This window comes from Capricornis sumatraensis, chromosome 3 (assembly GCF_032405125.1).
Source record: "Capricornis sumatraensis isolate serow.1 chromosome 3, serow.2, whole genome shotgun sequence".
In the NCBI taxonomy this organism is placed as follows: domain Eukaryota; kingdom Metazoa; phylum Chordata; class Mammalia; order Artiodactyla; family Bovidae; genus Capricornis; species Capricornis sumatraensis.
Window position 1 is genome coordinate 104,000,012 of NC_091071.1, and position 21,919 is coordinate 104,021,930.

The 21,919-nt window shown below is 38.5% G+C and overlaps 1 protein-coding gene across 1 annotated transcript in view; it reads right to left on the bottom strand.

The window, feature by feature from the left end:
* Positions 1-21,919, bottom strand: part of THSD7B (thrombospondin type 1 domain containing 7B) — a 910,123-nt gene that overhangs the window by 43,441 nt on the left and 844,763 nt on the right. The window contains exons 17-19 of the mRNA XM_068968986.1: positions 7,408-7,549; positions 6,002-6,117; positions 3,801-3,918 (exon numbers count right to left, since the gene is read on the bottom strand). Coding sequence (XP_068825087.1) covers positions 3,801-3,918; positions 6,002-6,117; positions 7,408-7,549 — 376 coding nt within the window. The remainder of the gene's footprint in view (positions 1-3,800; positions 3,919-6,001; positions 6,118-7,407; positions 7,550-21,919) is intronic.

Here is a 21,919-nt window from a genome sequence, read left to right on the forward strand (position 1 = left end):
TTAGAGAGAGAGGAAAATAATCACTAGCAGGGTTTGACTTCCTTTGGGCTTGTGATCAAGTCTGCAAGCTCTTCCCCTTCCAGCCTTCCCCCTATGGTCCAGAACCACCTGTGTGTTCTAAATCACACAGTCATGTCCAACTCTTTGTGACTCCATGGACTGTAGCCCTCCAGGTTCCTCTGTCCACGGGATTCTCTAGTCAAGAATCCTGGGGGCGGGGGGTTGCCATACCTTTCTCAAGGGGATCTTCCTGACCTAGGGATCAAGCCCATGTCCCCTGTGTCTCCTGCACTGGAAGGTGGATTCTTTACCGCTGTACCACCTGGGAAGCCCACAGAACCACGTGGGCAATAACAAATGTTAGCTCAGACTTCCCTGATATTCCATGTAGTGTGTTTGATGGGAACTAGAGGGATTCACCCATGAAAAACTCAAACAAGATCACTGATTCCTTAGACAGATATGAAAATTGATCCAATTTATACATATTAAAGTAGTAGCGAGTGATAGTGGGGTAACAGTGAGATATTCCATGGAAGGCAAAGTGTAAGGAAGCAGACACTCAAGATTATGACTGAAATATACTACATTGCAGCAGAGAACCAATATGATAACAGAAGGTTGTGGGAACAGACAGACAGGCACTGTGAGATCCTACAGGTCCTGTGGTCTGTGCTCACCATACAGGACTTCATCCTTTCTCTGCTTTTTTATGTGACTTGTTACCCCTGTGAGAGTCACACCTCCTGGCAGAGGCCCATGAGCATAAGACTACAGGGCTTCTGGCTGTGGGATAATCAGGGTGGCTCACCCTGGACAGGGTAGCAACCAGTTATTCACATTACTAATGCAAATAATTAGTGCTCTGTCACTTAGTGCTTTCATTTCCACATATTATTACCTACTTGCTTGGTGTCTGTTGTCCCTCAACTAGATCGTAGGTATCAGGGGATCATGGGAATCAGGAAATTGTCTTTTTTCCCCTCACTGCTTTACGTCCAACTCATTGTACTATGAATGGCACATTAGTATTTATTTAATGGATAAATGACTCAAGTCAGTAGAAAAACAATTATTCAGATTTGCCTTTTCAAAACATTGCTTAGGTTGTGATTTTAATGTATGGACTTTGAGTGGGGTGAAGGATGAGATGTGAGAGGAGAGCAGATGATGAGAGAAAGTGAGTCTGTGGGATAATCTTTATAAACTCTGAGGGAGTCTCTGATAAAACTCTCTTCTGCTGGTGGGTAGGAGGGTGGAGACGAACATTAGCACACAATAAACACCGATGCTGTGTCAGATACTGTGCTCTATGGCTACATATACTTCCTAGCATTTAATTCTCAAATCCTAAACAAAGCTTCTAATGTGCGTGAATTCCATTTTAGAGATGAAGAAGCTGAGACTCAGAAAGAGTAAGTCATTTGCCTAAAAAGCTACATTTCAGACCTGGATTTACCCAGCCTTAAAGTGGATGCCTAACTGGAAACTACACCATGCTGCCAATCAGAATAACTGAGAAAATAGTTTAGGTCACTCACTGAAATCTTGGTCATAAGATTTACCACTTGGTTTCCTGATGTGCTTCTACAGGCTTTCAGATGTGCAGGAAATGGCATGTTGTTATCGCTGGACATTGTAAGCCTCATCTTTTCATTTCGAGTGATGCTCTTTGAGGAAGTAAATTTCAATTTCCTTAGCTACGTTTTCCTAACACATATCCTGAGTACTGCTGTCAGCTCTGTTTTCTCCAGGCCCTGAGAGCTGAGTTCACAGAGGAGCCCCTCTTCTGTGCTGTATCCTGCCTCAGTTCCTCAGACAATCCCAAAATTAATAGTCCCAGCATATTCATTTGAGAGTAGCTTAGAGATGAGCCCATATCCTAGTGCCAGGGGTCCAGTCACAGAGCATCTAAAACGTTCCTTCCAACTGTCTTTGTTTGGTGATCAGATCCAGGGTTTTTAGCCCCATCTCCCTACCAGATTCCATGATTCCTGCAACACGCAGTTCTTCCTTCTCCTCCTCTTCATTGTGATTACCTATACAGCAGGCTTTTCCCTAGGCCCCTACTCCAAATTTCTGTCATTTACCTTAGATAAACTATAATTCTTTTTTGGGACCAGAAACTTACCTAAACCTCAGCTCTGTGCTTTTCTGGTACACTCTCCTTGTTCTCTTTACATGCACACAAGTCTTGGTCCCAAGTGCCATCCGTGTTGCCATTTACCTAGCTCCCAAGCACCAGTTGCCTTCTGCATTCCCTGCCATTGTGCATTACTTACCTGGGAACTTTGGTATTAATTGCTATTTGTTCAGCAAAGGTTTATTCTCCCTTTCCTCCATAGGAACTGTTTCCTCCATAATACTGTTGCTAAGAAGTGATTGCTCATCCAGAAACTACATTTCCTGCTCTGCTATCTTGCACTGAACTGAAGAAATGGGACCAAATTTTATTCAGTAGAATAAAGATAGTAGAGATGTATACAACACCCACCCTGATCCATGAAAACCTCCACAGGACCAGCTTGATATCACCTTCCAGAAAAATTTGATTATGTTAAAGTGGTAGGGCCTCCATCAACCTATGTTCTTGATGGACTCTGTGAAGCAGAAACTACCCCTCCCTTTACGTGAGTGAAAAATTAGTCTCTAACCCATGGTACTAGGGACTTCCTTGGTAGCTCAACTGGTAGAATCTGCCTGCAATGCAGGAGACACTGGTTCAATTTCTGTGTCATGAAGATTCCCTGGAGAAGGGATATGCTACCTATTCCAGTTCTGGGCTTCCTTGGTGGCTCAGATGGTAAAGAATCTGCCTGCAATGTGGGAGACCTGGGTTCGATCCCTGAGTTGGGAAGATCTCCTGGAGGAGAACATAGCAACCCACTCTAGTATTCTTGCCTGGAGAATTCCCATGGACAGAGGAGCCTGGTGGGCTACAGTCCATAGGGTCACAAGGAGTTGGACATGACTGAGCAACTAAGCACATCACAGTATGATACAAATTCCCTGTTATTAGGGGGTTACCTGATACAGGAGCCAGTTTGACTTACATAACACACACTTCTTCCAAAAACCATGGAGGTCAACATTTTTTGAGTTTGTTGAACTTAGGACCTTCAGCATAAACACCATCTCACAGGGCCAGTGCCCCCTCTGGTGTCTGCCACTGTTACCAGGCCAGTTCTTCACCCTCTGCCTTGTACTACTCAGCCATAAAAAAGAACAAAATAATGCCATATGTAGCAACATGAATACAATTTGAGATTATCATACTAAGTGAAGTAAATGAGAAAGAGGAAGACAAATACCATATGATATCACTTATATATGGAACCCAAAATATGACAGAAATGAACGTAGAGATCAGATTTGTGGTTTCCAAGGGGAAGTTTGGGAGGGAAGGAGTGGGAGTTTGGGATTAGCAAAGATAAACTATTATACATGGAATGGATAAACAACAATGTACTACAATTTAGCACAGGGAGCTATATTCAATATCCCATGCTAAGCCATAATGGAAAAGAATATTTAAAAAAAGAAGAATGCCCATATGTGCATAACTGAGTCATCTTGCTGTATAGCAGAGATTGACACAACACTGTAAGTGAAGTATACTTCAATAAATAAAATACAATAAAACAAAAGGACTGTTAAGAAGTCAGGCTCCCTTTCTCTGCTCCCCTGGGTCAGCCTCATGTGGCCAACATGCCTTATGCCCATTTATCAAGCTATGACATACAAAGAGATACTTAAAAACTGAACTGTTTCATGGAAACCAACACAGGAAAGCCACATACCTCTGAGGCCACAAGTCTGTGAGCACTCTGTCCAAGCTGTCCATCCCGAGAGCTGACAGTTGACCACACACTCCACCAGGCAGTGAAGGTTCATCCTCCGAGGCTTCTCCAAGTTACGCTGCAGATGGGAAGGAAATATGACTGCACTGGAGAATTCATCACAACATCAAATCAAATCACTATCCTTTTGTGGGATAATAATCTCTATTCTGTGAGAATAATTTTGCTATGTTTTTGTGAGAAAAATAGCCTGGCTTATTGAAACTGATGGCAAGTCTAAAAAAATGATGATCCTTACTTCATGACATAGAAACTTGTCAGTCCAAATTTCTTTTGATAAAACCTTCAACTTTAGAACAGACTCACATTTAAGGGACCAGGAAAGCAGGCAATTATGTCACACAGAGATCTGTCCTGTCACTCAGCCAGCAAGGAACCAGAGGGATGACTCAGTGCTAAATTCAGGCATCTTGCCCTCTGGATAGACCAATAATATATAGAGAGCTCACATTAACAGCAACCTAGGCTAAACAATAAGTAGAAAAATAAAACTGAAATCAACAACCCATCTAAAGTTCATAAAAAAGACCAATTAGCTAAAAACATAAACATGATCTTAATCAAGGGAAAAGTAGATGATACTGTTTCTTTCCCTCTTGTCCTCTCTTAAACCCACATCTAGGCAAAATCACACATTTTCTAATGGCCAGTGTAGAAGAGGTCTTAGTGAAAGAGTAAATCATCCAAGAGACACAGAAAGAATACCAAAATATTCAGTTTTAGGAATTGTACATTATGTGATTGAGGAAAATGCTAACATTCAATATATGGACATGTTAGCAATGTCCATTCTGAGCTAAAATTATTGATTACAGCATGATTACTTACTATATGGGCAAACTAGAAATGACCACATAAGATCTTTGATCCACTTGAGACATGTGGGTATTCTGCTTAGGTTAATAATTTGGGACTTTAAATATTTGTTGAGCATGTGGCATTTAGAAAGAAGATAAACTAATTTTCTATTAATGAATAGTTTATACTGCTTTTATATCAAAAGGAAAGATTTACTATGTACACTAAATGTATATTTTTGACTTATTTGAGTTGTTGTAGGTTGGCGATTTATTTTTCTTGAAGTAGACAACAGTCTTGAGAGGGAGATGAAACAAAATGTTAAAATAAATCACTGACACTTGTTAGAGAGAACTCTGTATTAACCAGTCTCAGAATTTCATTAAAAGGAACATCTGATTTTACATGGTCTAGTTTCAGGGGTACTGTTGGTCCATGGTGATACTATTGGTTGAAAGAGATGTTATGGTAATACTTAATAGAGTTAACTCAAGATCAGTGAGGAGGTTTTGTTCTGATAATTTTAACTGTCACTTGTGGACTCTACTTATCTAAGGAGAATAAGACAACTTTTATTTTGTCAGTTTGCTAAAGACATTCCCGTGAAACCTGAGTTCACTGACCCCACACATTTCCAATTATTCCAAAGACTGTTTTAGTGATTCTTATAATGTGATAGCATATGGTCATCTTTGTTTCTAAACTGCCATCATAGTGCATTTCACTTATATGTTGGGGAGGAAATGTCAACATTTGGGAAGAGATTTGATTATAGCTTTTGTCCAAATTCCACATATTTTGTGATGGGGAAAAATATAAAATTACAAAAATTCAAAACCCACCAACTCTACCGAACTTGGTAGAGAGACATTTAGCTTATTTTAAGATGAAAAATGCACTGTGTTTATTACCTAGCAAACATTTGCTTAGCAAATTAGCAGAGTATTCTAATAGCAAGTATCACTGTGCATCTTACATGCAAGGGACAGTGTTTCCTACTTAGGAAAATTGAATCTGCCCAATACTAAAAATCGATTTTAGAGTCAATTGATGTCAATTGTTAGTTGGCAAGCAAGTGCATCTAAATAAGTTCTTAGAAATAATGAAGGACTATATTTTTAATGAACCCATTTCTCCAATGCAAAATGACCTTTCCTGTCATTGTAAATAAGTTCAAACTCATGAGATGTAACTGTATACTACTAGTACCTCTTACTCTAATTGATAAGCTGTGATGAGAAGAAATTGGGAGGGTCATTTATAGTAAGCAATGTGAAGGTTGCAGAACACTATTAAAAAAAAAAAAAAGCCATGGGTGTGGGGTACAAATACACATAACTTACCTGCTCACATTCGTCCATGGCAACGGGCTTGCCATCACTGCGCACACAGCTCAGAAGGCGGGTCCTGATGCCTTGTCCACAGGTTGCATTTTCACTCAGCTGGCATGTGCTCCACTCTACGGGCATAGGGTCACTGCACTAAGTTTCAAAGTTATTTCCATGTGAGCGAAAGACAACAAAGCTTTGTTTCTCTGCATCAGTGGAGAATAGTGTACACAGAATCCTAAAACCATTTCTATGTGGCTTCAAAAAGCATTATGCAATTCTTTAATTGCAAAACAATCAATCAATCAGATCACCAGATAGAAGTGAATTTGTTTTCTTGAGGTCAGAAGCCAAATAATTTATAGAAATCATCTCATAGTTGGCTGAGGTAGGAAATGGAAAAAAACTAAGCACAAAGGAGAAGAAGTTTGGAATTATCTATTTGCTGGGCGTAATTGAGAAAGAAAAAAATTACAGAAATGATGCTAGTCTGTGATATCAACCTGAAGATATTTTCAATGAATACATATAATTATCTAAATCATTTGGTATATTTGGTACAGTGGAGCTAAGAAAGGCACCCCCCAAAGGGAAAGAAGTCATGATTAAAAGGGCCATTTTGAAAACTCTCACTTTAATAAAATTATTCTCTCATGAGAGAAAGTTTTGTAGATTTGGCTAACTGTATTACAAACTCAACAGCTAGAGTTAGAATAAATCATCTCATAAGTAATTCTTTAAAAAATTTTTATTTTGGTGTGGGTATAAAAAGAGATCCTCAATCATATAACAGGGAGAACCTCTCTAAGAATATTTTTCATATTTTGTAGATGATCTAAAAGTTAAATAGGAAGAGCAAGTCCATGTATAGCAAAATCAGCATTTTAAAGATATGCTTTTTCAGTAAAGCAAATTTTATTGTATTTTTGGAAAATTAGTATGAAAACTAATGATCTAAAGGACCTTTAATGAAACAAAAAGGACAAATACAACAGGTCAACTCTCACCTATAAAGACAGTCTCATAGAATTTACTAGACGTTTTCTACGTGAGAAATCTCAGTAGTGCCACTGTGACCTCAGTGGAAAATTTGTTTCAGAAAAAGACAACTGTTTTGCCCCTTGAAGCAGCTGGCCATTTGGTTATTAGTAATGAAGTCAATGCTGAGACTTAACCTGATTCCACACATCATGGCATTCTGTGTATCATTGCTGCAGGGAACAGATCAATGTAGTTATACAGTCCTTTAGTTTCAGACACTGAAGTACACCGTGTCTGAATAAGGAGGTCTCTAAAATATCCCTGTCCAGTCAGGCCTGCGCGAGTACATCACAAGCTTTAGTTTCTTGAAATAATAAAAGCTGTGAGAGAGCTGCATTCTAGGACAGCATGATTCCACGGTTTGTGGTTTACAGCCATACCTGTTAGATTGTACTGGAACTGGAAGCAATTTTCATTGAGAAGGCAGGGCCGCACCTGTGAGTCTTCAGCACACGTCCTCGAGCTCAAGGAGGGCCTCAGCAGGTGACGGGTTCTTCTCTGCATTGTGTGCGGATCACACGACTGTGAAAATCAAAGAGCAGGCAGAGTGAGACAGGAACTCATGTTTGTTGATAAACTGAATGTGCTGATCTGTATACATGGCGGCACACGTACAACACCTACAGGGAAGAGACTGTTGAATAGAGTATGAAACAGAATATTTAGAAAATAAAATCATTATGGGATTCAATGTAAGTAGTGTCTGGTTTTTCTACCTGACAACTCTTGTTCTACATTATGATGAATAATTAGGCACGTGGGGACCATTTTCACCCACTAAACACACTCTGTACTCTCAAATTCATTTGCCAGGTAGCAAGAGATGAATACATTTTGAATGTATAAATGAATGAGAAAAGGAAGACAATGTCCCTTATGCCTCCGGCTAGTCTAGCCCCAAAGAAATAACCACGCAGAACACTTTAATGAGAAAATATTTTTTAAAAACAGAACAAAGAGAAGGAATTATGAAATCAGTATTGCCAATATAACAAAACTTTCCACTTATTTGGGAGGCCTTATGATCCACAGAAGATTAGTCACTTCATGCAGTTGCCCGAACTTCAAAAACCTCCCACAAAAATCACTTTACTTATGGGTCTGCATGTCCTCTTATCACCTCAATTCATACGACATTCTTGAGCCAGGTAAACCGGCCTGCCATCTGTCATCCATCTGCTCTATTCACAGAGGACCTTCAGAAGCTCTCCCGACTAGAATAATCTCCTTTCCCATGTCCTATATCCTATTCTCCTCCTGCTTCTTCTTCAGAACACTAATCAAGACTTCATCATTGCCAGTCTTTCTTTTAATAATGACAAGTTCTTCTCTTCCTTCCTAAGAAACCTTCCACCCATGTTCAAGAATTACTCTACAGTATTTGATTCCAAACATAAACATATATATCACATCTGCCTTTGTATGATCATTCTTTGTTTCTTTATTACTTCATCTCCTCCTTTTCTTTATAAATTCTTTGAGGACATAATAGACCATGATTTCTACTTCCTGTGTCACTCCCTGAAAATTCTGGTATATATTTTACACAGCGGTTGTTCAGGTAACACCATTATATACAACATAATTCAGATCCAGAAATCTAGAGGCTTATAGATATTTAAACCACAGGAAAGAGAAAAGTCTCTGAATTCATGTCATCAAACCATCATTGCCATATTTGGGATTTTTTAAACTTTTATTCCTTTACCTTTTCAGACACTGTAGCAAGAACACAACCTGTAAACTTAATTTTGCCTGCTAAGCAAAGTGATGATGTTAGAATACACTGAAATATATAGAAAAATGCTACAAAATTCTCTTCTATTTTCAAATGCTTGGAGCCATTGAAACACATTTACTATTTATGTGACTTTATAGTTGGATAATCTGTCAATACTTATAAAGTATTTTTACATTTTAATTACATCAAATTGCCTCTAGATGATCAAGAAGGGCCATTGAAACCAGGTAATCATTCTTAATTATCTGCAAAGGAATCCCATGCTAATGCTTACAAATAATTTACTATTAATTCAGCAATTAATTTGATTGTTCTCATGAGAAGGAGTGATAACTTCAATGATTTACCAATGAAAGAAAATAAAAGCATCTTAAAAGTTACTCCTGATTAGTGTTCTACTACTTTTCTACCTTAAAAAATCAATGATTGAACAAGGTCAATGTGTATAAGATTTATGAACTTGCTTAGTCTAAACCACCAAATAAAGCAAAAGAGAAAATAACACACATGAAAATATGTACACAAAATTCAAATTCTATAACTTTGAATAATTCACTTATATATTCTATATCTCAGTTCTTCATCTAGACCTGGGTGAGAAAGGGGCAGGAGCATAATTTGGTAGTTTTAAGAGTATCTTCCCTCAAACCTCACACGCTTATCAGTCTCTACATATGCTTTTAGAATGATACTCTCTGATTGTCATTCATTCTTAACCATATAGACTTTAATTATCACTTTCTAGAAATTAATTTACTGAAAACCAGCACTGCAGCTAACTCTCTTACTAATGCTATTCAGAGAAACAGGCAGAGAAGGTGAATGAAATCCACAAACACAATCCAACCTAATCTCAGATGGTATCTGTATATTCTACCTTATAAAAATCACCCTAGCACTGCTAATGACTAATATATGAATTAGTGTTTCTCCTTACTCTTTTCTCTCTGTTAGCTCTTTATAGGAAGTTCATAAAATAATGACTAGGTCACAAGGCAGATGGGGTTGGCTAAGAAAAAAATGGATGACAAAGGAGCCTTATATCTAAATGATTTCTTTATTAGATCAAAACTCTTCAAATATAAACCTGAATCTCCTCTCCCCTAGAATATTCATAAAAAGACACTGTCAACTTCCTAAATAGAGAAGTGAGAATGTGATGTGTGGATAACTAACCCCAAATCAGCTTTAAACCAATCTCATTATGAAGGGCAATGTTAGATAACTAAAGTTTATTTGCTAGGGAAGGAGATGACCAATAAGAACCAATAGTATCTAGTATATAAGTCCTTTATGAGATTAGGTTTTTAAACTTTGAAAACCACCAGTTACCTTAAAGTTTAACCTTCCAATGTAATATTGCACCTTCATACCTTTTTTCTCTCTAGCAATGAGGCCTCTATCCCTGGGCCTGACCTGAGTATTTGTATTTATCTGTCAAAAGTAAACCAGATATTCCCTCTGAGAGCCTCCATTGATTTATTTGCACCCTTATAAGTGGAATCACCTTATCAAGTAAACATTTCCACTGTACTTGTATTGATATGTGTGCATTCCTTCCCATGGGCTATTTGGAGAATGTGTGTCTTAATTTTCTTGGACATTGAGAGCCTTGTTCTGTCTCTGACAACAGTATGTAGATAATAAATGTTTGGTATAGGATAATGTTTGATTATCCTAAAAACTAAATAATAAATGTTTGGTGTAGGATAATTTGCTTCTTCCTGGGTAATAAGACTGGAGTTTTGTAAACTGCCCTTAGCGACAAATGGTTAACCCTGGACTATGATCACATTGCCTAAATGTAAGGTTTCTCCATAGGTCTGCATTCTTGATAAAAAGAGAATATAATATTTTCTCTCCTTCCCATAGTTTTTCCATAAAATCCAAATGACAGCTCTCAGAATAATAGAATCTACCATTAAATTAATAAATTAAAACAGTAAATGAGTTTTAAACTACCCATATAAAAATGAAAGATAACTTAGATGCTATATCCTAAATAAATCCAATGAAGAATATATAATTTTGTATTTTTATAACACTGAACTATTAATATTAACAATGATAATTTAATAAAACCTGGCATAAGTCCAGGTACTTATGAATTTAACTCACTCTCTAAATTTCTTGTCTGGAGGAAAGCATGAATCCCCAAGGCCTGGCCTTGTCAGCTTTCATCAGATACTGAAACCCAAGGCTTTTCTCCTGTTAAAGAATGGAAAATTCTGAGAATTCTGAGATGATTTCTCCATTTAGCTAATTAGCCCTTTCTCTATCTTTCATGAGGCAAAAAAGGGAATATATATGCTATGAAGTTGAGTCCTGTTTTTTTGAAAAAGTGGGATAAAAGATGCCAAATAGTATAACAATGCTATGTAAGGAAAATTCCTCAGAGAGTCTGAGAAAATGGTTACAAAAAGTGAAAAAAAAAGTTTTTTGCATATCACAGTGCAACAAGGCGAGCAAAATCAAAACCATTTAGACCAACTACATGCTCAGTAAAATTAATGACAAGTTGTCTTCACAAACCTCAAAATTGAATAGGAGGGGACCAAGGAATGAAGTTACAGAATCTGTGTGTTATCAACATCCAGCAGGGGAAAGGAGATGGTAATAACGGGGTGTCTGGTATACCCCAAAACACCAAACTGGAAAACTAAACCGCAACCAAATATAAGGAATTCATGGACAGGTTCTGGGGGCTGATGCAACCTGAATCTAATGATTTCTCAACACTATAAGCCAAAACTGCCTTCCAGGACAGTTTTCTGCACTGAAAAGAAACTGGTGCGAAGTTTCCAGATTGCTCAAAGTAAGAGGATTAGCAGTGAAGGAAAAGAAAGGCCAGTAAACAAAGTTGGAAGGAAAACAGATCCAGTAAATTTCATGAATCTACTAAATTTTTGACCACTCAAAGCAAACAAACAAAAGCAGAGAACCCTGGACCATGAAAATGAAATTAGGTAAAAATAAGCCTCAATCACACCGGCTTCTAAAAGTTCACAAAAATTGATTTCCCAGAAAAATAAGTGAAGAAAGAAGTCAAATTCAAATCCCACAAAATGGTGTTAAGAGAAAAAAGTGGACGAAAGAATAACATCTCCATAGATAAGAAACTGCAGAAGAAAGACATGCATACAAAAACAGAAGAAAACTCCTATTTCAAAAATAAGTGGTTGGTCATTTCGGAAATGACAAAACATGAAAGAACACAAAAATAAAACACAGATAAAATACAAATGTTAAAGAATGAGAGAACCTCTGTAAAAGACCTGACCATTTAAAATTTTATTACACTTTAACATTTTAACTCATGTTGGTGGAGTATAGGGAGTGTTTTCTGTGTTATATGGAATACAGCAAATGCATAATTATGAAATATTCTGTTCTATCTCCAGTATCTTTGAAAAAGTGGATTTTTAGTATAAAATAAAGCAGATATAGCTGTAAGACAGAACTTAAGTAAATACTTTTAGTACATAACATGAACTCAAGAAGTATTTCATCTTCAAACTAAAGGAAATAATAGCATATATTTCAAAATTCCACTCACTGAAATGGTCTAGCAGCTGTGAAACCCAGTAAGTTCAGTATCCCTGAAGTTCTTCTTGTGGCACCAGAGAGTCATTTCCACTAAAAGAAGCCAGGGATTTTTAGAGAGAAACAGCTGATTCTAAGTCTGGCAAAGAAAATGTATAAAATAGGCTTGAAACATCACACCATAGTGGATAACAAGGAGGCTAACAAAGGCCACCAGAGTCTTTACTAAAGTGTTCATAGAAAACATTTAAAAAACACTACAACTAGGAGAATCTGAGCATTGGTAGAGGTGATAATGGAAAATGGTTAAAATATATCAAATTTATTTAAATCTATGATTTCATTATGATACAAAAATAGTCACATATATTCAAAGATGCTAGATAAACACCTCCTCATTGTGAAAACAGGCAAATACGCAGTGAATAAGTATTTTCTTGTCTTTTCTATTACATAATAGAGCAGCAGGTGATTAAATATCAGTTGGGGCAAAATTTTCTCCTTATAGTAGTACTCCCACAAGTAAATGAGAATGGATAATAGAATTGGAAGTTTGCCATTTTCTGTTTCCTAAATGATAATGAGTTTAAACTTTGACCATTGATGTTAGCCAAGCACATAAAAAGCTATAACCATACATTATGTGCCTCCTGAGAAAGAGCACATCTTCTATGAAGGAGTCTTGCCAAAGACATGATTCTGATTAAGCCTTTGCATGCTATTCCCAATTTATGGGAAATTTAAGGACAGAGGAACATGTTAAACTTCACCACAAGGATGCAATTTAAGAGACATACTGGGAAATTCAGTAGAAAAGGTGACCGATTTCCTTACCAGTAAATCGCTGGGAAGGAAAAAAAAGAAAGCAATGAAAGAAGCTAGGTTAAAAGAGATTTAAAGTCATATGTAAAAACAGGCTTGAACTTAATGGCTGGCCCACTCAGACTATAGATCTAAAGGAAAGTAAGAAAAAAGATTATCATAGAAGTCTTTACAGAGTTTAATTTTGCCAGAGTGAGGAGGATATAACCTGTGAAGCTCTTTGTGAGTCACTGGCAAGTTCCTATTTCCTAACCTGGGTGGCTGTTTTCAACAGTGTTTGCCTGATAACTAAATTGTACAATTTGTTTTACATGGTTTTCTGTATTTGGAGAAGGAAATGGTAACCCACTCCAGTATTCTTGCCTGGAGAATTCCATGGGCAGAGGAGCCTGATGGGCTACAGTTCATGGGATTGCAAAGAGTTGGACACAACTGAATGACTAATAATATATATATATAGTATATATATATGTATATATATATAGTATACTATATGAAACAGATAACTAAGTACCTACTGTATAGCAGAGGGAACTCTACTCAATTCTCTGTAATGACCTATATGGGGAGAGAATCTAAAAAAGAGAGGATATATGTATATGTGTAACTGATTCACTTTGCTGTACTCCTGAAACTAACACAATATTATATATCAACTATAGTCCAATAATTTTTTTAAATTAACATTTTAAAAAGTTTTTTAAAATATCTATCATGCTGGGAAATTTAGATTTCTTTTCATTATGGTATTTCACAGTCTCCAGATTGCAGTTTTTCCCAAAGTATGTTATATTCTACAGTGCATTCATAGGTGCTGAGAGAAAAGAGATTCATAATCATATCCATTTTGGAAATGTTGAGCTAAATAGTCCTAAAGAAAGATTTTTGTAACATTGTTATTAAGTCATCAAAATCTATTCTCTCCTTTCTTCCAGGGCACAGGAGTGGACCATATATCTAAGGTTTCTTTGCAGGTGGGTGTGACCAGGTAACTTAGCTCTGATAAATGAAAGGTAAATGGGAGGCTATGTATGACACTCCACCTCTCACCCTAAAACCTCTCACATGCTTCCTCCACGCCCTTCACCCTCTCCAGGGAGCAGGGATGCTGATGAGTAGAACGGTTTTGAAAGCCAAGCTTGAAGACAATCTAGTAGCCTGCATCCCAGGATGACTGTATGGAGCAGAGAGTATCCTTCCCCACCAGCAAATCCTACTTAGGACTGTTTGCTGGGAGAGAAATAACATTATATTCCATTTGATCAGCTACAATTTGGGGTTATTTGTGTTTCCAAATTATCCATTATTATACTATACATTGGGCTTCCCAGTTGGCTCTAGTGGTAAAGAACCCACCTGCCAATGCAGGAAATGTGAGAGACGTGGGTTCGATCCCTGTGTTGGGAAGATCTCCTGGAGGAGGGTGCAGCAACCCACTCCAATATTCTTGCTTGGAGAATCCCATGGACCAGAGAAGCCTGGCAGGCTGTGGTCCATAGGGTCACAAAGAGTTGGACACAACTGAAACGACTTAGCACATACTGTTGGACTGATGGGGTTGAAATCTTGGCTTAAGCCTGGTTAAGTCAATTAAACTTAATTTCCTTAGAGGCAAATATAGTAAAGCTTTTGTTTTATAGGGAGGATAAAATAACTACACTTCCTTATAAAACCTTAAGATGTTCTTGTAAAATGTAAATCTTTTAGGGAGACAAGGCATGAGCTCTTGGAAATTGATAGCATAAAAGCAAAATCCTCCCTGAGATGATGTTTTATTCATTGGTGCAGTGCCTTGCATTTAATGTATTCCCAAAAACTATTTATTTAAAGTGAATGGAGGGAATTCGCTGGTGGTCCAGTGGTTAGGGGGAGAAGGAAATGGCAACCCACTCCAGTATTCTTGTCAGGAGAATCCCGTGGACAGGCGAGCCTGGTGGGCTGCTGTCCATGGGGTTGCACAGAGTCAGACAAGACCGAAACAACTTAGCATGCATGCATGCATTGGAAAAAGAAACAGCAACCCACTCCAGTATTCTTGCCTGGAGAATTCCAGGGACAGAGGAGCCTGGTGGGCTGCCTTCTATGGGGTCGTACAGAGTTGGACATGACTGAAGCGACTTAGCCGCAGCAGCAGACAGTGGTTAGGACTCTGCTTTCACTGCTGAGGGCCTGAGTTCAATCCCCTGTTAGAGAATTAAGATTCCACAAGCAGCATAGAAAAGCAAAAAAAAAAAAAAAAAAAAAATCTTACTAGAGGACTTCTTAAGGATAACAATTGATTCCTATAGATAATAAATTGATTTATCAAGGACTTGCCATTCATTTGTCTTTAAATCTGCAAGTCCGTGTTTCCCAAAATGTGTTATTGCACAGTCCATGTGGACTATGTTCTCAGTTTAGTGCGTCAGAATCAGCACTTTCTAAATTGATAAAGCATAGCGTGAGAAATATCTGTCATATATTCACGATGAAAATGATTTCATGGAACACTTCAGATATTTATATCTGTATCTATATATAGATATCTCTCTCTCTCTTCTTCTATCTCTATATATGCACATATATGTCTCCATAAGTAAGTGACTATATACACGATCATTTGTGATATAAAATGTATTTCTTACTAAGTGCCATGGTCAAAAATATTTAGAAGCCACCAGTATAATAAAAATGGTTATCAAAATAGCTTTTCTATTAAATAGCCTGTCGTGGTCATTATTGAAAAACTGTTTATATTCCATGTGATGAGTTGTTTCCATTGTGTCTGACTCTGCGACCCCATGGACTGTAGCCTGCCAGGCTCCTCTGTCCATGGAGATTCTCCAGGCAAGAATACTGGAGTGGCTTGCCATGCCCTCCTTCTGAGTAGCTTCCCAACCCAGGTTTCCCGCCTTGCAGGCAGATTCTTTACCATCCGAGCCACCAAGGAAGCCATAGGCATCTGGTTTTTATTTTGCAAATATGAACTGTAACTTTTTTAAAGAGGTAACTGTTCAGTATTTTTCTTTATCATAAAAACTTTTTTTCTTCTTTAAACACAGGATTAATTTCAGGATAAAACAATTATTAAATTAAGTTTGTATCTAGAGAACCCACATTTATTGTATGGGGTCAAATAACAAAACACTGTTAAATCAACCGGTGCTCCAATATCAAATTTTTAAAAAGCACAGTATGATGCTTAAATGTAAATCTGTAAGAAAAAACTTAATTTCTTAAACATATCTTTCTCCACAGGAAACAGGCAGGGGTGGGGGGCGGGTAGTGGTTGGTGCTTGTCCTCCAGTTGCATAAATTATACCCAGCCAGAGGGGAGAGTGAAGGAAGTGCCTAGGTTAACTCTTATGTGCTGGAAGAGCAATTCCATTCAGAGTACTCACTTTCACAGGGTTCTTTGTGACATAATAAAAAGTAGGATCAGCACTCAGAAACTGTTGTACCTCATTTTGGCATAAGCTAATACTCTGTGATCTTAGCTCTAAGGTGGTGCTTCCACAGTAAGACACAAAGAACATTCCAGCACCTGTGAGGTAATTTTTCTCATTTAACTATCTGGGCATTCTCTTGACCATGCTGCTGCTAAGTCGCTTCAGTCGTGTCCGACTCTGTGCGACCCCATAGACGGCAGCCCACCAGGCTCCCCCTTCCCTGGGATTCTCCAGGCAAGAACACTGGAGTGGGTTGCCATTTCCTTCTCCAATGCATGAAAGTGAAAAGTGAAAGTGAAGTTGCTCAGCCGTGTCGGACTCTTAGCGACCCCATGGAGTGCAACCCACCAGGCTCCTCCGTCCATAGAATTTTCCAGGCAAGAGTACTGGAGTGGGGTGCCATTACTTTCTCTGCAGATACACCCAATACCAGAGTAGTGGTTCTCCACGTGGGGTCCCAAGACCTGCAGCATCAGCATCATCTGGACACTTGCTAGAAATGTAATTTATGTATCCCATAAATCTCTCTGGGGGGAAATCCCCAACAACTATAGGGGTGGGGTTCAGCAACCTGTCTTTTAAGAAGCCCTTCAGGTGATTCTGATACACTCTGTAGTTTGAAAAACCCTCCTCAAGCCAGCTTGAATTCTCTATGTACAAAATAAAAGACTCCTCATTTTCCATACCCCAGCATCTTTGTCTAATCTTTCCTATCTCTTAATGGCAATTCCAGCCATCCAGAGGCTCAAGTAAAAATTCTGGAGTCATATTTGATTATTATTTTCATTACATCTTACAACCATACCTTGAGCAGATCCTTTCAGCTCTAACTTCAAAGTAAAACCTATGTTCTAGCTGCTTCTCACCATTCGCACCAATTTTACCCTGGTCAAAGTCACCATCACTTTTCACTTGGATTAGAACAAATGACCTCCTATCTGATTCTTCCCTTCCCATTCTAGAGATCACGTTCAATTCTGGGGCCAGAGTGTCCTTTTAAAATAATGGAAGTCAGGTCACATAACTCCTCTCCTCAATGGTTTCCCAACTTAGCACAAAACCCAAATCCTTTGCTAGGGTCTTCAAAGTCCTCCGCAGTCTGTCTGCATCGCTTGCGAGTGCTCAAAGCCTTCTGCGCTCTTTGTTTACTGCTCCAGTCACCACTTCAGCCTCCTCTGTGTTCCTGGACGCTCCAGGCCGTCCTTGTTTCTGGGCTTTTGTTCTTGCTGTCCCTCTCCTGCACCTGTAGGATTTGCCCCCTTCCTTTCTTCAGGCCCCTGCTCAAATCTGAGAGGACTTCTTTGGCCAGGCTACATGAACATATCAGCAACTCCTCCACATCACTTTTTGTCTTTTTTTTTTTTCTCCATATCATTTACTACCAGCTGATATGCCATATAATAAGCTGGTGGTGTTTCTGTGTGTGTGTGTTTAATGGAGGATAACTGCTTTACAATGTTGTGTTAGTTTTTGCTGTACAATAACATGAGTCAGCTATGTATATACATATATCCCCTCCCTCTGGAGCCTTTCCCCCACACTCCCCATCCACGCCTCTAATAACAGAGCACCAAGCTGAGCTCCCTCTGCTATACCACACCTTCCCACCACCTATGTATTTTACAGCTGGTAGCCTATAAACGTCAGTGTACCCTCTCAGTTTGTCCCATGCTCTCCTTCCCACTGCCACCCACTTCATGTCCACAAGTACATTCTCTATGTCTGTGTCTCTATTCCTGCTCTGCCAATAGGTTCATCAGTGCCATTTTTCTAGATTCCATATATATGTGTTAATATATGATATGTGTTTTTCTCTTTCCGACTTACAGACTCTAGGTGCTGGCTATGTGTTTTGTTTGTTTTTAAATATCCCCCTCCCCTCTATTAGAATATAAGTTCTGTGAGGGCTGGAACTCCTAGAGGAAATCATAGAACACTCTTTGACATAAATTGCAGCAGTATTTTGGCTCCATCTCCTTCTTAATCAAAGGAGATAAAAGCAAAAGCAAACAAATGGGCCATAATTAAACTTAAAATCTTTTGCAAAGCAAAGGAAATCATCAACAGAATGAAAAGACAATCTACTGAATGGGAGAAAATATTTGCAAGTGATACGACCAATAGAGTAATCCTTTATATCCAACATATATAAACAGCTCATACAATTTATATCAAAAAATAAAACCCATTTAAATAATGGACAGAGGGATTGAATAGACATTTTCTAAAAAGAGGAAATCCATATGGTCAACAGGCATATGAAAAGGAGTTCAACATCGCTAATCATCACAGAAATAGAAATCAAAACCACGAGATATTTTCACTGATTAGTGATATTTCCAATACCTGGAATATGCCCAGGTCCATAAGAAATACTCAATAAACAGATTTCCACAATGTACTAATGACAATCCAACTCCTACAAGGGCACTCTGACCTTCTCATTGACTCAAATTACAAAAGAAAAAACATTGATCATATTTATCTCTTCAGGAGTTTGTGATATTTAATGAGTTAAATGGAACTAATGAACATAAGCATTCTGGGTTTCTGGAAATTTCAGACTGTGAAAGTGCAGTGAACTCCTATTATTACTGTATTTTCCACAGGTCAAAAGATAGCATACAACAAAGGAATGTTTATGATGACATCATAGCAAACCTGATCAGAAATTAAAATAATGTAAATTAAATTACTGGTCAACCAAAAGGGCCACAGGTTGAATGCTTGGGTCCTACAATGATTTCTCTATTTATTCTGGTAACTTTACCATATATTTGAGGGGTCCAACAAGACTTGCAAGCCTACGTAAAGCAGAATAGCCTCTTATAGCTTCTGCTTGTCTTTTGAGAGATTAAATGGATAATAACAAGAGAGACTGAGACTATCTTTTGGATGTGTCCCTATCCCAGAAATAATAACAACCACCACCATTTTATACTGTGAACACACACCCAGCATTGTGGTGAACATTCTGTGAAGATTATCTCCCAAAGTCCTTCAGTCTCCCAATAATCCAGGTGTGCTTTGAATATGTGTGCTTTTACAGATGATAAAATTGAATCTCAAAGAATGAAACAACCTTATAATAGGCACTCAAACCAGGATTTGAATCTGTGAGGGCTACTTTGCTCCTATCTTCAGCGGATCTACTTGTAATGTAGCAGTGCTTGTTGACCATGAGCAGTACATGTGGGGCCACCCAAGATGGACAGGTCATGGTGGAGAGGTCTGGCAGAATGTGGTCCACTGGAGAAGGGAATGGCAAACCACTTCAGAATTCTTGCCTTGAGAACCCCATGAACAGTATGAAAAGGCAAAAGGATAGGACCTGAAAGATGCACTCCCCAGGTTGGTAGGTGCCCAATATGCTACTGGAGATCAGTGGAGAAATAACTCCAGAAAGAATGAATGGATGGAGGCAAAGCAAAAATGACACCCAGTTGTGGATGTGATTGGTGACAGAAGCAAAGTCTGATGCTGTAAAGAGCAATATTGTATAGAAACCTAGAATGCTAGGACCATGAATCAAGGCAAATTGGAAGTGGTCAAACAGCAGATGGCAAGAGTGAACGTCAACATTCCAGGAATCAGTGAACCAAAATGGACTGGAATGGGTGAATTTAACTCAGGTGACCATAATGTCTACTACTGCGGGCAGGAATCCCTTGGAAGAAATGGAATAGGCATCACAGTCAACAAGAGTCCAAAATGCAGTACTTGGATGCAATCTAAAAAATGACAGAATGATCTCTGTTCATTTCTAAGGCAAACCATTCAATATCACAGTAATTCAAGTCAATGCCCTGACCAATAATGCTGAAGAAGCTTAAGCTGAATGGTTGTATGAAGACCTATAAAACCTTTTAGAACTAACACCCAAAAAAGATGTCCTTTTCATTATAGGAGACTGGAATGCAAAAGTAGGAAGTCAAGAAACACCTGGAGTAACAGGCAAATTGGCCTTGGAGTACAGAATGAAGCAGGGCAAAGGCTAATAGAGTCTTGCCAATAGAACATACTGGTCATAGCAAACACCCTCTTCCAACAACACAAGAGAAGACTCTACACATGGACATCACCAGATGGTCAACACCGAAATCAGACTGATTATATTCTTTCCAACCAAAGATGGAGAAGCTCTATACAGTCAGCAAAAACAAGACCAGAGCTGAATGTGGCTCAGATCATGAAATCCTTATTGCCAAATTCAGACATAAATTGAAGAAAGTAGGGAAAACCACTAGACCATTCAGATATGGCCTAAGTCACATCCCTTATGATTATACAGTGGAAGTGAGAAATAGATTTAAGGGACTAGATATGATAGAGTGCCCGATGAACTATGGACAGAGGTTCATTGCATTGTACAGGAGACAGGGATCAAGACCATCCCCATGGAAAAGAAATGCAAAGAAACAAAATGGCTGTCTGAGGAGGCCTTACAAATAGCTGTGAAAAGAAGAGCAGCGAAAAGCAAAGGAGAAAAGGAAAGATACCCATTTGAATGCAGAGTTCCAAAGAATAGCAAGGAGAGATAGGAAAGCCTTCCTCAGCAATCAATGCAAAGAAATAGAGGAAAACAACAAAATTGGAAAGAATAGAGATCCTGGGATGGGGGTGCCTGGTGGGATGCCATCTATGTGGTTGCACAGAGTTGGACATGACTGAAATGACTTAGCAGCAGCAGCAGAGATCTCTTCAAAAAAAATTAGGGGTACCAAGGGAACATTTCATGCAAAGATGGGCTCAATGAAGCACAGAAATGGTATGGACCTAACAGAAGCAGAAGGTATTAAGAAGAGGTGGCAAGAATACACAGAAGAACTATATAAAAAAAGATCTTCATGACCCAGATAATCACAATGCTGTGATTACTCACCTAGAGCCAGAGATCCTGGAATGTGAAGTCAAGTGGGCCTTAGGAAGCATCACTATGAACAAAGCTAGTGGAGGGATGGAATTCCAGTTGAGCTATTTCAAATCCTAAAAGATGATGCTGTGAAAGTGTTGTACTCAATATACCAGCAAATTTGGAAAACTCAGCAGTGGCCACAGGACTGGAAAAGTCAGTTTTCATTCCAATCCCGAAGAAAGGCAATGCCAAAGAATGCTCAAACTACCACACAATGGCACTCATCTCACATACTAGTAAAGTAATGCTCAAAATTCTCCAAGCCAGGCTTCAGCAATACGTGAACCATGAACTCCCAGATGTTCAAGCTGGCTTTAGAAAAGGCAGAGGAACCAGAGATCAAATTGCCAACATCTGCTGGATCATTGAAAAAGCAAGAGAGTTCCAGAAAAACATCTATTTCTGCTTTCTTGACTATGCCAAAGCCTTTGACTGTGTGGATC